Source organism: Spinacia oleracea, chromosome 4 (genome assembly GCF_020520425.1).
Source record: "Spinacia oleracea cultivar Varoflay chromosome 4, BTI_SOV_V1, whole genome shotgun sequence".
NCBI classification, from domain to species: domain Eukaryota; kingdom Viridiplantae; phylum Streptophyta; class Magnoliopsida; order Caryophyllales; family Amaranthaceae; genus Spinacia; species Spinacia oleracea.
In genome coordinates this window covers 158,330,102-158,345,281 of record NC_079490.1, presented here as the reverse complement: position 1 = coordinate 158,345,281, position 15,180 = coordinate 158,330,102, and the positions used below count along the sequence as shown (strand labels likewise).

Below are 15,180 nucleotides of genomic sequence, written 5' to 3'. Positions count from 1 at the left end.
TTGTGGGTCGGCGCCCGTTTTTGGATTTCTTAATGGCATTTTGATTGAAATGACCTTGTAAAACCAATGGAGAGCTCCATTGGGTGAGATTGTGTTTGGATTTTGAAAATTAAATTTTGTACCGAGTTCCGAAATGGGAACGGGCTCGGGAGTTGGACTTGGATATTTGGATTTTGGAATATATCTTAGCAATTGGGATTTCCGCACGAAGTTGCACCAAACATCTAACAAGGATAAAGGTTTCGTCATCATCCCATTAGGGGAGACATGAATTAGGTGTCTACAGAAGCCCCCACTCTGACTAAGCGTTCGGTTAGGAAATCGAAATTCAAAGTTTTCGGAACGGGACGGAGAATAGTCAAGATGTTCTGCAATCAAGACCATTCTTTGTATGTCGGTACCTGCATAAGACAAGTGTTAGAAAAAAGGATAGAGTCTACCTCCATGCGGCTTGACGACTCTGATCTTTGTATGGATTGCATTTCTTTTTCGCCTTTGACTTAAAAAGGAGCTTGGCATCGAAAATTTTGAATCTTGGATTTTGAATTTTGAAATTTTGAATTTTGAATACCCGGGTGAATCCGCTGGGTTTTTGTACTTGCTTGAATTGAAATGTCGTCTGAGGCTTGAACCGCTGGTTAATATATCCACAGGGGAAAAGAGTTTTTTTACTGACTCTTGGCATTTGAATTTCTTTGACTTTCCCGGAGCTTGGGTCCACTGGGAGTAGAAAGCTTAAATCCGCATATTTTTTGGACTTTGTATGCTTGAGATATTTATCCGTCAGTGTTGATGGAACAGATGTATACCCGTATTTATCGGAATGGAGTATTGTTAGGGGGGGAAAATACCCTCTTGGTGACGTGGACAGACGTGGAAAACAGTGCCTATGTGGCTGCCAGCAAGACGTATGGTAGCGCCTTTCAGACTCACCCTCAACGGCTGGGATCAAGACAACCGTTACAAACCGTTGATGGAGCCGGCTTTCATTACGCATTTATTATTCAATTCTGTTCAATTAAGCACAAACGTTACGTTCTTGTTACGAAGGCCTATAAAATGGCTTAACTTTGTAAGTTTACATATACGAATTCTAAGCAATAACAATACTATTATTCCATGCTATTACAACTTGCTCTCGTTACTCTAAATTATCTAGCACGATCGATTGTTAGCACCATCGTCAAGGCAAGTTCGTCTCTAAGTAGAATTTGCCCAAATTAATTTGGCGCCCACCGTGGGGCTGACAATCAAAAACAGCTTGATAATACCATTCCAATCACCATGGCCGGAAATGCTAGCTCATCCGATGATATCACTCGTCGCTTCGAAGCCATGTAGCAGCGCATCAACATCCTCCAAAAGGAAAACGAAGCATTGCACTCCCAGGTCATATCCACCGCCTCTATCGCCACCGGGTCAAGGTTCCAGTATCGGCGAGACACCTCTGGTCTAAACCGCCGTTTAGATCTCGACGCTGCTCCGGACCATCCCCTCCATGTACCTTTTGGCGAACCAGGAGGCCCAATCCTCGAACAGATTCGCGAGTTCAACCCGCTGCCAAATCAGCCCCGCTCTAACCCGAGTTGGCTTCCCCCGCCACCAACTCAACCATCTTCTGCAGGTACATCGGCGGCCGCCATCGCCACAACAGCTGCCCGGGTCGCCCCATCCCAGGTCGGCATGACGACATCCTCCGTGATGTCGGTTCCCACCTCCGCTCCGGCATCTCGTCCGTTACCACCCCAATGGTAACCATGTCAATGCCCCTGGCCGTCACGGTCCCAGCACAAGGACCGACACCGGCGACTCAAATTCCATGGGATCAACTCTTCTCTCAGCAAGTCGTCCAGCCTGTTGTCAACCTAGTCCCTTCAGCACCATGAGCACCCCCCTAGTTGATGGCGGTTCCTTTTGCCAGTCAGGCGCCGCAAGCAGTGTTCCCGAGCACCGTCATGCGACCAGACTCTTCTCGAAACTATTCTCCATATACTCCTCTTAAGAGGTCAGTCGTTCCAGTTAGTCACGGTTTCGTAACTCCTTTCCCTTATGTTGCAGGTACCCATGCTACCCAAGGAACGCCCCCTTACATGCAACAAGTGGTGTCGCAGTTCACTCCTCACCAACCTCACGGCGTACACCCACAAAACACTTACTACCAACACCTCCAAGCCAGCCTCCCCGAAACATTCAGCCCCCTCGTCCCGATGCTCAACAGCATCTGCGAAAACACTAATCATCAACTCCAACAAATTATGACCATGGTAAACAAAATCCCAGGAGTACCATCACCAATCAAAGAAGCCAGCCTGGGCAGTTATGCCGACTCACCATATGCCGACCCCATCGATGCAATCGACATCCCGAAGCGATTCAGCCCACCCAACATGCCCATGTACGACGGAACGACTGATCCAAGGGAGCACATCTTGACCTACAAGCAGTGAATGATGACTATCCCAGTTCCCAAATATATGAGGGAAGCTCGCCTTTGCAAAGGGTTCAGTTTGACATTGATCAGACCCACCTTGAAGTGGTTAACCAACCTGCCAAACGGATGCATCACCTCTTTCGCTCATCTCGACAACATGTTTAATCAGCAGTTCGCTAGCAGCAGATGCTTGGAGAAGCAGACGAGCGACCTGTACCGAGTGGTCCAACGCCCTGACGAACCTCTAAAGGACTACATAGCTCGGTTCATCAGGGAGAAGGTAACTGTACCTGAATGTGACGTCCCGACAGCAATCGAAGCGTTCAGACAAGGATTGTACGGCGAAACCGATCTTTGGAGGGATCTGATCGAATACCCCTGCAAGACGTTTGAGGACGCTCAAGCCAAAGCAATGGCCCAAGTCAGGCTGGAAGAAACTCTCTATTCCAGGAAAGGAGCCAATGACTACACCAAAATGGAAAGGTGATTGCCCTACCCCAAGAGAAACAGTGATCGTCCTGCCCCTTATTACCGACCTCAACACGTAGCAGTGGTGGAAGATGACGACGACTCCGACTGGAAGAATAGCCCGGACCTGCCTCCAAAAATTAACGAATATTATTTTTGTGTTGACACTGTAGGTCTGATGAACCACCTCTCGAAGATGGGGAAAGCGGTGCAGTGGCCACCGAAGTCCAGTAAACCCGAATCAAAGAAGAATCCGTCAAAATGGTGTGATTTCCACGCCGACATCGGTCACACCACCAACGACTGCGTTGCATTAAGGAGAGAAGTAGCCTACCTGTTGAAGAACGGATACCTCAAAGACGTCATGTCAGACAAAGCCCGTGGCGTCGTCAACAAAGACAACTCTAACTCTCCATCTCTACCTCCTCCACCTCCCCCTCATACTAAAACTGTAAATTTTATTGCTGGAGGTTCTGACATCTGTGGTTTAACTTATTCTGCAGCGAAGAGGCATGCTCGAGAAAACGAGATAGACAGACCGACCCGAGTCGTAGCCGCAAAGTATCTAACCCCTATATCTTTTGATGAATCTGATGTAGGGGACATCTCGGACAAACATCACGATGGCCTGGTGATATCCATTCCTGTTGGAAACTGCATGATCAAACGAGTCCTAGTCGACAACGGCAGTTCAACTAATGTGATGATGCTCGACGCCCTCAAGGAGATGGGGCTCAACCCGGATACAGATGTCGTCAAGAAATCCACCGTGCTGATAGGGTTCAGCGGTGAGGCAAAAACCACCTTCGGAGAAGTCACCTTACCTGTTTACGCTCAAGGAATCAACCAACAGGTAAAATTCTGTGTTATTGATTGCCCGTCATCTTACAACATTATCTTGGGCAGGCCCTGGATCCACGACATGAAGACCATCCCCTCGACATACCATCAGACCATCAAATTCCCAACTCGATGGGGGGTTCAGGAAATCAAAGGAGATCAACAAGAATCTAAAGAATGTTACAAAGCAGCTCTAAAGCCCTCAGCCACCAATAAATCCTCTTTATAGCAACTACAGTCCAATTCCGACACAGCAGGCTACAAAGCACCCAAGTCTGAGCGACTTGACGAAGTCATCTTAGATCCTGCGAAACCAGAACAAGTCGTTTTCATTGGGTGCGACATGCCTGACGACATCAGGTCGGAGCTCATCACATTTCTCAAGGCCAACGCAGATTGCTTCGCTTGGTCCCATGAAGACATGCCAGGTATCAACCCAGATATCTGAAGGAAATAATGCCCTTGGTCCAAGTATGCATTCTATGATAAGTCTAATAAATGCGGTTCAGTATTAATTAACAAGTTAATAATTCAGTGAGATCAAGTGAGCTGAATGCCTAGCTAGAGGCCGCTTCAGTTCAAGTGGAATTAATGATATTAATCCACAGCTTACTCTTGACTGAACCCGTAGGGTCACACAAATAGTACGTAAACGGATCAAGTATTTAATGGCATTAAATACTCCATCTATGAATATTCGGAATCGACGGATCTTGGTTTCAGTGGGAGCTGAGATCGTCACAGGCAAGAAATGAATACTCCGGAAACGATGATATTGCCGGAAACGGAAATATGGATCGTATCGGAAATATAAATATTATCCAAGTCGTAGATGTTGCCGGAAACGGAAACATGGTACGTATCGGAAAATATTATCGGAAATGGAAATATTGCCAGAATCGGAAATATTGCCGGAAACGGAAATATTGTCAGAATCGGAAATATTATCGGAATCGGAAAATAATTCCGGAAACGGAAATATTAAATATTTGTTCGAAACGGAAATTAATTCCGGAATCGGAAATATTAAATATTGTTCGTATCGGAAATGAATTCCGGAATCGGAAATTTAATCGGAAGCGTATCGTACGAATAAGCATCGGACGAGGCCTGCCGGACGAGGGCCCAGCACGAAGCCAGGCCATCGCCCAGCAAGCCAAGCGCGCCACACGAACAGCCAAGGCCACGCCAGGCCCAGCAGGCCGAGGCAGCGCGCACAGCGCGCGCAGCGCGCGCAGGAGCTACGTGGGCTTGTAGCTCGCGTAGGCCTCGCTGCGTGGGCTGCTGCTCGCACGCACGCGCATGGGCGGCCCATCGTGGCTGCCGTGTGTGTGTGCGTGAGTGTTTGTGTTCATGCACGATTCCTAAAACATGCAGAGTTCGGTTAATGATTAAATTCCTAATTCTATTAGATAAATTAATTAATTAGAGTTCTTGTAGGATTCTAGGTTTAATTAATTTGTATCTGAATAGGATTCCAATTCCCTTTCCATACCCCTATAAATATGTGGCCTGGGTTCACAATTTATAATGAGTTTCAAAGTATTCAAAGTGAGTTTTTGAGAGAAAAATTCAATCACACATCTTGCTCAAAAGTGCCGAAAATTCTAGTACCTTAAGGGCGATTCTAGTTGGTCAATCTTAAGGCGGATCCGGACGTGCTGTGGACTATCTACGGAGGGACGACACTTGGAGTCCTAAAGACTTGTTCTTGTTCGGTTCGGGCGCAGCTAGGGAGGGCACGCAACAAAGAGTATGCATCTAAATTATGCTATATGATTATGTGTAAATAATATGTATTCCTGGGTTAATGGTTGTTTCCGCATGATTTATGTAATATCATATGTATCATAACCTAACAATATCATCACTCACAAATTAAGTGTTGACCCGCATCACAAGCCCGTCAAACAGAAACGACGGAAGTTCGCTCCAAAACGTAAACAAATCATCAACGACGAGGTTCAGCAACTATTAGATACGGGAAAGATCAGAGAAGTCACATACCCAGATTGGTTAGCCAATGTCGTCGTGGTTAGAAAGAAAAATGGGAAATGGCGTGTTTGCATAGATTTCACCGACATCAACAAAGCATGCCCCAAAGATTCCTTTCCCTTACCCCACATCGACGCCATGGTTGATGCTACCGCAGGGCATGAAATGCTCACATTTATGGATGCATTCAGTGGGTACAACCAGATTCTGATGCACCCGGAAGATCAGGAAAAAACCGCCTTCATCACCGAGCGGGGAACTTATTGTTACAAAGTCATGCTATTCGGTTTAAGGAATGCATGTGCCACCTACCAACGCCTAGTGAACAAAATGTTCAAAAAACAGTTAGGCGACACGATGGAAGTCTACATCGACGACATGTTGGTAAAGTCCTAGAAAGCCTCAGATCACATTTCACATCTCCAACAAGCCTTCGACGTACTACGAGAATACATCATGAAGCTCAACCCCACCAAGTGCTCGTTCGGAGTCTCCTCTGGGAAGTTCTTAGGTTATATGGTTACTCAAAGAGGCATCGAAGCCAACCCTGACCAGATCCGCGCAATCATCAGCCTACAATCACCTCGAAATCAAAAGGACGTACAAAAATTAGCAGGCAGAGTGGCCGCCCTCAATCGCTTCATCTCCAGGTCGTCCGACAAATGCAAACTGTTCTACGACATTCTCAGGAAGAACGAGAAGTTCAGCTGGACCGATCGACATGAAGCCGCTCTACAACAACTCAAGCAGTACTCGTCGAACCCTCCGCTACTGTCCAAACCAAAAGATAATGAGGAGTTACAGATATACCTTGCAGTCACGGAGTCGACCATCCGTGCAGTACTAGCACGAGAAGAAGACGATAGACAGTTACCTGTTTATTACGTCAGTAAGTCTCTACTTAGCGCCGAAACGAGGTACTCCCATCTTGAAAAACTTGTCCTTGCATTAGTGGTTGCTTCCATTAAATTACTCCCTTATTTCGAATGTCATCCTATAACTGTTAGAACTAACTATCCCATGAAGTCAATCATGAGGAAGCCCGAGTTATCTGGAAGGATGTCCAAATGGGCAATACAGTTAGGTTGTTATGACATCAGGTATGAACCTTGTACAACCATCAAGTCGCAAGCTCTGGCAGATTTTGTGGCTGACTTCAGCCCAAGCCTCCAACACGAAGCCGACTAAGAAATCAACATACTGACCGACGATGGATCCTCATCGATATGGACTCTACATACTGACGGCCCCTCCAACATACGGGGAACAGGCCTAGGCATTATGCTAAAGTCGCCACAAGGGGACACCATAGTACAGTCTGTCTGTTGCGAGTTCAAAGCTACCAACTACGAGGCGGAATACGAAGCCTTGATCCTGGGATTATCACTAGCACTCGACATGAGTATCCGCCGGCTCGAGGTACGTTGTGATTCATTATTGATTATCAGTCAGATTAACGGTTCGTATGCAGCAAAGGACTCAAAGATGCAGGCTTACTTGGAAATAGCAAAAAAGCTCGTCAATAAGTTCGACTCATGCACCCTGCAGCAAATACCAAGAGATCAGAACACCCAGGCCGACGCCTTAGCCAACCTCGGCTCAAATATCAAACCTAAACTCACTTCCATCCCTGTAGTCCACTTAATGTACCCAGCCATCACCAAAGATAACCTACCTATCACCGAACAATTCCCACTTACTCAAGTGCCTTCATGGCGCGACCCCTACATACACTGGCTCAAACACAACACCATCCCACCTAGAGTCACCCACGAAAAATCCTTCCGCATGAAAGCCTCCAGATTCATCTTAATCCATGGGATATTGTTCAGAAAATCAGTGGCAGGACCGTACCTGAGATGCCTAGATCATGACGAGATCGAGTCGACACTGTGCAAAATACATGATGGCGAATGTGGAAACCACGCCGGAGGAAGAAGCTTAGCCCACAAAACTCTTACCATGGGATATTATTGGCCCACCATGAAGAAAGACGCAATAGCCTTTGCCAGGAAATGCGACTCTTGCCAGCGGTTCGCATCCATCTCTCACCAACCTTGTGAAGTGCTCCACCCCATCCTGTCCCCTTGGCCCTTCATGAAGTGGGGGATGGACATAGTGGGACCCTTACCACAAGCATCAGGGCAGCGTGTCTTCATGCTGGCAATGACTGATTACTTCTCCAAATGGATTGAAGCAGAAGCATTTAAACGAGTTCGAGATACTGAGGTCATCTCGTTCATAAAGCGAAACGTCCTTAGTCGGTTCGGTATCCCTTCCGAGATCATCTGTGACAACGGTTCTCAGTTCATCAACAACAAAACCAAAGAATTTTGCAGCAGGTACAACATCACCTTGCATACCTCAACACCGAGATACCCTCAAGCAAATGGCCAAGCCGAGTCAAGCAACAAAATCATCATCAACAACCTCAAGAAGCGCCTCGACGATGCCAAAGGAAGATGGGTAGACGAATTACCTATGATCCTTTGGGCCGACAGAACAACACCCAAGACGGTGACCAATCATACTCCTTTCTCCCTAGTCTTCGATTGCGAGGCAGTCATCCCTCCCGAAGTCGAGCTCCCCACAGCAAGAAGCAGTTTCATGGCACTGTGAGGGGGTCGAAAAAGCGCGAGGCTAATGCGTGACCTCGTCCCTCGTGGGTGTGACGATTCTTTTTATTCAATCAAGTGTAATTGGATTTCCTGTGAGTTTACACCCAATTGACTAGTAATACAGGAGTCGCCATTTAGTTTTTAACGACAATGAGAAAAACTGACAAAACCCGGTTATCGTGACATAAAGGGAGTGCAATTATGTTTGACCACGACGGCCGTAGGTTCCCTTGTGATCCCTGGTGTGGGGATCTCTCAACATACACCCGCAAGGTAGAGGTTGAGGGTTCGGGGGACTGTAACTACCGAGAGGAGTACTTCGCTCGTCGATAACTCCAGAGGCAGGATATCCTTACTAGCTCAGCATAAATAATTGAAGGGACATGCGTTAACTATTAAACTAATCTGAGTTGATTTTAGCAATATGCAACATATAATACTAGATCGATCGTGATTATCTGATTTAAATAGTATTAAGGGACCTAGCATGATAATCCAATTTCCCAAAAATATTATATTTGTTAGGCGTGATAGAACAATCAGATTTAGTTAGTTTAACAGTTCATAAAGAGGGCGAGGAAAGCAATTAAATCATCGAAAAGGGGCACATTACGACGCACCCTTGAGAGGTGCGTCACGGTTCTCAGAAAACTAACCACTTTGACTTTGCTATTTCTCCTTTTTATTTAACGAATCTCAAATTATGGGACAGGATACGTTCTGTTCGATTTATGGATCGATTGCGACAGAACGCATGAACAGTTTCGCAGCGTGAGGCTTAGGCTAAGGGTTGGAGTCAATACTCAGAATATAATTGTGTGTTATTGTTGTGTTCTTTTCACGTCGAATTTAGGGGTCTATTTATAGGGAAGAGTTCGTGGAAAGATAGAATTGCAGAGTTCTAATCCATAAAGAATTAGGAAAAAACACTTACCCAGGTATTTTCAGCGCCCAGGCCTGGGCGCCGAAGATTTCGGCGCCCAGAGCCAGGCGTTGGAAATAGGGTCTGGGCTGTTTTCTTTAGTCAGATTCGGATTCCTGAAATCCGTAGAGTTTTTAACCGAGTCTTTTAGCGCGTATCAATTTTATGACGGAATGCGTCTGGGCCCGTTACGAACTCTAGGCTCGTTAGGATTTCAATTAATACGTAACTCTTATTTCCGAATCATATTAGGAATAGGATTCTCGTAGTTTTCTATCTCATTTAGGATTTATGTTGGAATGCAACACCTAATTCTGACAGGTTTCTATCTTTTATGTTTTGCCACTTTTAGAAGCTACCTTTTACGACAGTTACTATTTTTAGCAGGTTTCCATAAATAGCAGGTTTCGGGTGAAATGAAAAGGGGAATTGAGATTCGTTTATTTCATAGGAGATGCGTTGTCAAGTGGAGATTTACGTTTTCATCATCGAACCTTTCCCTTGCGGGAATGGGGACAAAAGTAGGTGTCTACAGTTAGCCCCCACTTTGACTGAGTCTTGGAGTAAGACGATGGTCAAAGTATTAGACGGAGTGCGTTACACAAGCTATGGTGTATTGTGACATGTTTTGCGAGGGTCTCACGAGCCCCCGAGTGATAACATTTGACTTAAGGGTCATCACTTGAAGTGTCGACATATCCCTCACGTGTCATTGGGATTTGTCAACTGATAGTATAGAAACTTCCTCACTTTGTCATTGGAAGGATCTAAAGGTGCGTAGAAACTCCCTCACTTTGTCATTGGGAGTAGCTACCGATGTTTTCGAAATCAAAGCTGTAAAGTGTAATTGGGCCTGGCCAAGCCCAATCACGAGGTAAAAATGTTTTTTAAAGATTCTCATTTTCAGGGCTAGCTAAACGAGAAAACCCCCTTGTTTTTATAGTACGTAAAACGAAGGAAAATCCAGCACCCTTGTTTTTATAGGACGTAAAACGAAGGAAAATCCAGCACCCTTGTTTTTATAGGACGTAAAACGAAGGAAAATCTAGCAAAAGTTATCGCTGCAGCGACTAAGGACCTGCGCGGTTTTAATGGCGCAGACCCCGCCGGCTAAAGATGGCGAGCCTGTCCGCTAAGGGTGGACACCCCGTCCGATAGAAGTGGACGAATCTGTTTTTGAAATTTGAAAATAAGGACCTACACAGTTTGTGGCGTAGACCCCGCCGGCTAAAGATGGCGAACCTTGTCCGCTAAGGGTGGACACCCTGTCCGATAGAAGTGGACAAATCTATTTTGAAATTTGTTTTGCTTTTTTTGAAAATAAGGACCTACGCGGTTTGTGACGTAGACCCCGCCGGTTGAAGATGGCGAGCCTGTTTTAATTTTGAATACTTTATTTTTTCGAAAACTGAGGACCTGCGCGGCTAGTGACGCAGACCCCGCCCGCTGAGGGTGGGCGAGCCCTGTCCGCTGAGGGTGGACGTCCCTAAATTCGTTTTCTTTTCGATTTGGGAACTCGCGCGGTTTGTGACGCGATCTTGCCGACTGAAGATGGGCAAGTTCCTATTTCTTTGGTTCTTTGTGATTTCTTTTGAGAATTTCTTTTTATTCATTCTTGCAAGAGAGAATTCTTTCGAGGGGTGCTCGAATTTAGTTGTAACCTGAATGTGGGCTGACAACGTGTTCAGACGGATCTTTGTCTTGCGACCGTCCGCTTTCGTGATTTTAAGCTAGTCTTTACGGCTCGACTTGGTCTTTGATCAGAGGACCGTGCACAAGTGTCAGTGACGTCCTTTCGATGAGGTCGAACCTATTGTTGTTCTTTTTTGAGATATCCAAACATGATATGGTGTATGGCGCAGTCTGGGAATGTGATTTTGATCGCGCGCTCCTCGTTGGGGTCTATTTTTTTCGCGAGCCCCCAAGCACTGGGGCTCGTCGGTTGTTTTTCGCATCTTGTAATCATGTTTGGGGTCATGCTCGTATGTGCGAGCGACCTTCTACAGTAGTGTGCTACTTTAGCGAAGCCGTGGAGTGCGACTTTAGTTTTCAGGCGACATCCGATTTTAACTTGGCCCGGATTAACCCTTTGACAGACAAACATTTTTTATTTGGAAAACCAATGACTTGACGACACATATTTTTGGTGTTTCGAAGAATGACCATGATATTTAACTTGCTTTTTTTTTTTTGAAAAGTGTACATAAGCATTTTCTGAGACGAGTCTAAGTTTCAACCAAGTTTTAATGTTATATTTTTTTCTTGCTTATTTGGGAGCTAAAGGTGCTTTGGGATTGATCCTACTTGCAATAGGGCCTCGTGTTTAGCAACACGGTCTTAAGTCCTTTCCTGTTCCGTGTTTTGTGAAATCTGGGCCTTGGGCTGCATTTTCAGCGCCCAAGGCCAGGCGTTAAACATTTCGGCGCCCAGCCGTGGGTGCTAAATGTCCTTTCCTGGTAACTTTTGACTTTCGGATTTCCTAACACGTTTCCGAATGGGATCAGGATGTCATCGGGTGCGTTCAGCTATATATAGGGGCTAGATACGTCCCTATTTTCTACTACTCTCAAATTCTTTCTTTTCTTTTTGTTGTGCTTTAATTATTCATTGCTTTTGTCATGTCGATCCCTACTTTCTCACTCCAACGGACTATTAGGCGTTGGTTACGGGCCCTTACTCCCACAGAAAAAGCTTTGTTAAAAGAATACCACTTAGAGGCACTTTTAGGCTTACAACAAATTAATATTGATTATAACTTTCTGCATGCTGCCCTAAGCTTTTGGGACTCCGATCATCATGTTTTTTCCTTTCGGGGCAACGAAATATTTCGTTTGCCCGATGAATTTGCTGCGATCCTTGGTTATCCTACTAATGCTACTCCTGTTACCCCTGGCACTATTGAAGAGGGTAAAACAATCATAAGGGCTTTCCTAGGGCTAGATGATAACATGTTTGCTGAAATTGTTGTAGATGATAAGGTTAACTTGGCAAAACTTGTAAAACAACACTTTAGGCCTAGTAAAAATATGACCGAACAGAAATTGAATATTCGAGCCCTTGTATTTTGCTTGTTGAATCATTATTTGCTATCGAATAACAATGGTGAGTTCGGTGACATAAGGTTGATCCCCTTGATTAGCCAGATGGAAAGTTGCTATTCTATCATGCTGTTGGTTGTTGCCGAGACTTTGCTGAGTGCGGATGAGTTGAGGAAGGATGCCAAATTTGAACATTTTAAGGGAAGCCCCCTATTACTGCAGGTAATCGATTTTTTCTTTGCGCGCATACACGTCCCTTTTGCATATATTTCTTTTTGCCTGGGGCTGAGTTTCAGCGCCTAGGGGTGGGCGCTGGAATTTTCGGCGCCTGGTCCTGGGCGTTGAAACTGCGCCCCAGGAACCGTTTTTTTCTTTCTTTTCATTCTTTTGATTCGATCGTACCTGTTTTTGCAGATTTGGCTTGCGGAACGGCTTAGAATTTTGGAAGCTCCTGCCGATCCTAAACATTATCGCCCTATAGCTTTGGGGAACCGAAAATACTTGCACCAAGGCCAGGACGAGGCCGAATGGACCTCCTTTTTTACTTATGGCAATTGTTCTATTAAGTGGGTGGTACCATGGTGGGGTTTGACTACTATGACAGGGGGGTCTGATGTATCGGTTTATGTTTCTTTGTTGGGGCTATCTCGTCCCATTTATATTTTCCCTTACCGAGTCATGCGTCAATATGATTTAAGGCAGACTATCCCCTTTTCTGATACGGTACCACCTAAGGTAGCAGCCTTTTCACAAACACGGGTCCTAGCGTGGGCCAAGTATTATGATGGTCTCCCGCGTTGGGCCGTAGCTACAAATGGCTTTGTGGGTCTTTCTGAAAACTACAAGTTGTGGATGAGCTCCGATGACAAAGATGTGAGGACCGAGGCTCGTAATGGGGAGCCGGCTGAGCTTTTGATACCTCGTATTCGTGTTAAGTATGAGGGTCCTGATTCTGCCAGACCTCGTACTTATAGTATTAAGACTGTGAAAGCTCGTCCTGATTGAAAGCGAAAGGAAGTTCCTCCCCGTTCCAGTTTCAGGCCTAAAAAGATGCCTAACATGAAGGGGCATGCTGTTGTTAAAAGAAATGTAAGCTCTCGCGGAGATCGTCGCCGGAACAATGTATGGGTTAGGAAGGCTCAGCCGCCTGTAGAAACAGTGGCTAGTCTAGTTGATGATAATAATCCTTCTCCCACCATTGCCTGTGCCCTCGAGGCTGAGCGGGCTATAACTGAGAACGTTTCTGAAGCCTTGGCATCTTTGGAAGTTAGTGTCCAGGAGCCGGTTCTCATGGAGATTGACATTGGGGCAGCGCAGAGGACTGTGGGAGTGGATCCTGCGAATATTGCCCTCTACAAGACTTTATTTGATGATCCAGAAGAACTAGAGTAGTGTAGTTCTTGCTAGGGTGTAGGTGCCCTCTATTTATTTCAGTCGTGTTTGTTTTTATTTTTAGCACTCTGTTTTCCTTCTTATTACATTTTAATAAAGGCGTATTTTTAGTTTTCATTTATTTTTGTTTCTCCTCTTTTTTATGTATTTTATATGTCTAACACTTTTTTGCACAAAGAATATTTTTTTTAATTATTTGGACCGAATCCTTGGTAAGGATTGCCTACGTATCTTGTCAGAATCAGGTCGCGCGTAGTTCTAACTTTTGAATTAGTTCTAGTATGCCGGATTTCGGTAGATATGCCATGAGGTGGAAACATATTACTTAGTCGGTCAAATGAGTGAAGTATTATCATTATTTTCATCTGCCATTTTTTTTGCCATAAGTCGTGTAAAATATGAAATTTGAAATTCGACTAATTTGTATAGCTATATTCTTGGTAAACCTATTTGGATACGTACTATACCCCCCAAGTGTTCGTTATTTTTCCGTTGTGTGCGGATAAAATGACGAGCACTTTCGAAAAGAAAACTTTTGGCAGGCAGAGAGTTTCAACGCCCAGGCTGGGGCGTCAGAAATTTCGGCGCCCAGCCCTGGGCGCTGAAAATGACTTGGGCGGTCAATTTTTGACGCTTTGCTTCACATGTTCTTGCGTTTATTTCTATTTTTTTTTGTGCCTTGATATTTTGCTTCGTATTTAAAGTTAATTTTGAGGCTATTTTGGAGGCTTTTTTGACTGTTAGCGTGAAACGCATTTTTGTCCAGATTAATTTTTTCTATTGGTGACTCAAAACAGTTTTGAAAATGGAGTTAGGGTGCGGAATTTATGAAGATCTTTGTGTAGGCTTTGGAGGTGGGTTGTTTAGTGAAGGATATGATGGAATCTATGTTTTATGAATCTGTTTTTTTGGTAACATTTGCATTGTTTTGGATTTTTGATTTCCTTTGATTTTGGGTTGCATGGATTGGCTCTTATGATGACACTGGTTGGCTTTTTAGGTTTTGGGGATATGAATGGGATAGTGTGGTTTATTTTGTGGGTTTCGGGAATTGGTTCCCATGGCACTATTTCAAAACCGAGTGGGCTTTGTTTATTGGGCCTATAGTGGGCCGCCTCTTTATTTTTGTATTTTGCAAGTACATTTGGTGTTTATTTAGTGTTAGAATAAAATTTTTAGGAGAAATATTACGCCTTTATTGATTCGGAAAGTAAGGAAAACACACTGAAATAAAACTGTCCTATATTCTAAGCGGCCTTAGGACCATCTAAAGTCTCTATAATTTTTTCTATCAATCTAAAGAACTACTAGGCGCTTTTTACTAATGGTGCTCTATGTGGCTCAAGCCTGGGGTTTAGTCTCATAAAACTTCGGTCCTTCACCGGTACTCATCTTGAATTCCATTCCTTTTGCATTGACACACTGATATGTCTTCACCCATCCGTTCTCGACCTCTTCTAGCGTTGATGCAGGAGA

At 44.8% G+C, this 15,180-nt stretch overlaps 1 protein-coding gene across 1 annotated transcript; it reads left to right on the top strand.

Annotated features, from left to right (window-relative positions):
* The first annotated feature begins 3,095 nt into the window (after positions 1 to 3,095).
* Positions 3,096 to 3,913, top strand: LOC130472079 (uncharacterized). The gene is made up of 3 exons (XM_056842502.1): positions 3,096 to 3,279; positions 3,403 to 3,752; positions 3,806 to 3,913. Exons 1-3 carry the CDS (start codon positions 3,096 to 3,098, stop codon positions 3,911 to 3,913), a joined length of 642 nt encoding a protein of 213 aa, XP_056698480.1.
* Positions 3,914 to 15,180: the final 11,267 nt, after the last annotated feature.

Excerpts from the sequence above, each read along its gene's own strand:
- LOC130472079 (XM_056842502.1), top strand. The coding sequence starts at position 3,096 with ATGGGGAAAGCGGTGCAGTGGCCACCGAAGTCCAGTAAACCCGAATCA. Across the intron at positions 3,280-3,402 it reads CGTCATGTCAGACAAAGCCC|CGAAGAGGCATGCTCGAGAA; the intron begins GTGGCGTCGTCA and ends CTTATTCTGCAG. Across the intron at positions 3,753-3,805 it reads CTCAAGGAATCAACCAACAG|GCCCTGGATCCACGACATGA; the intron begins GTAAAATTCTGT and ends TATCTTGGGCAG.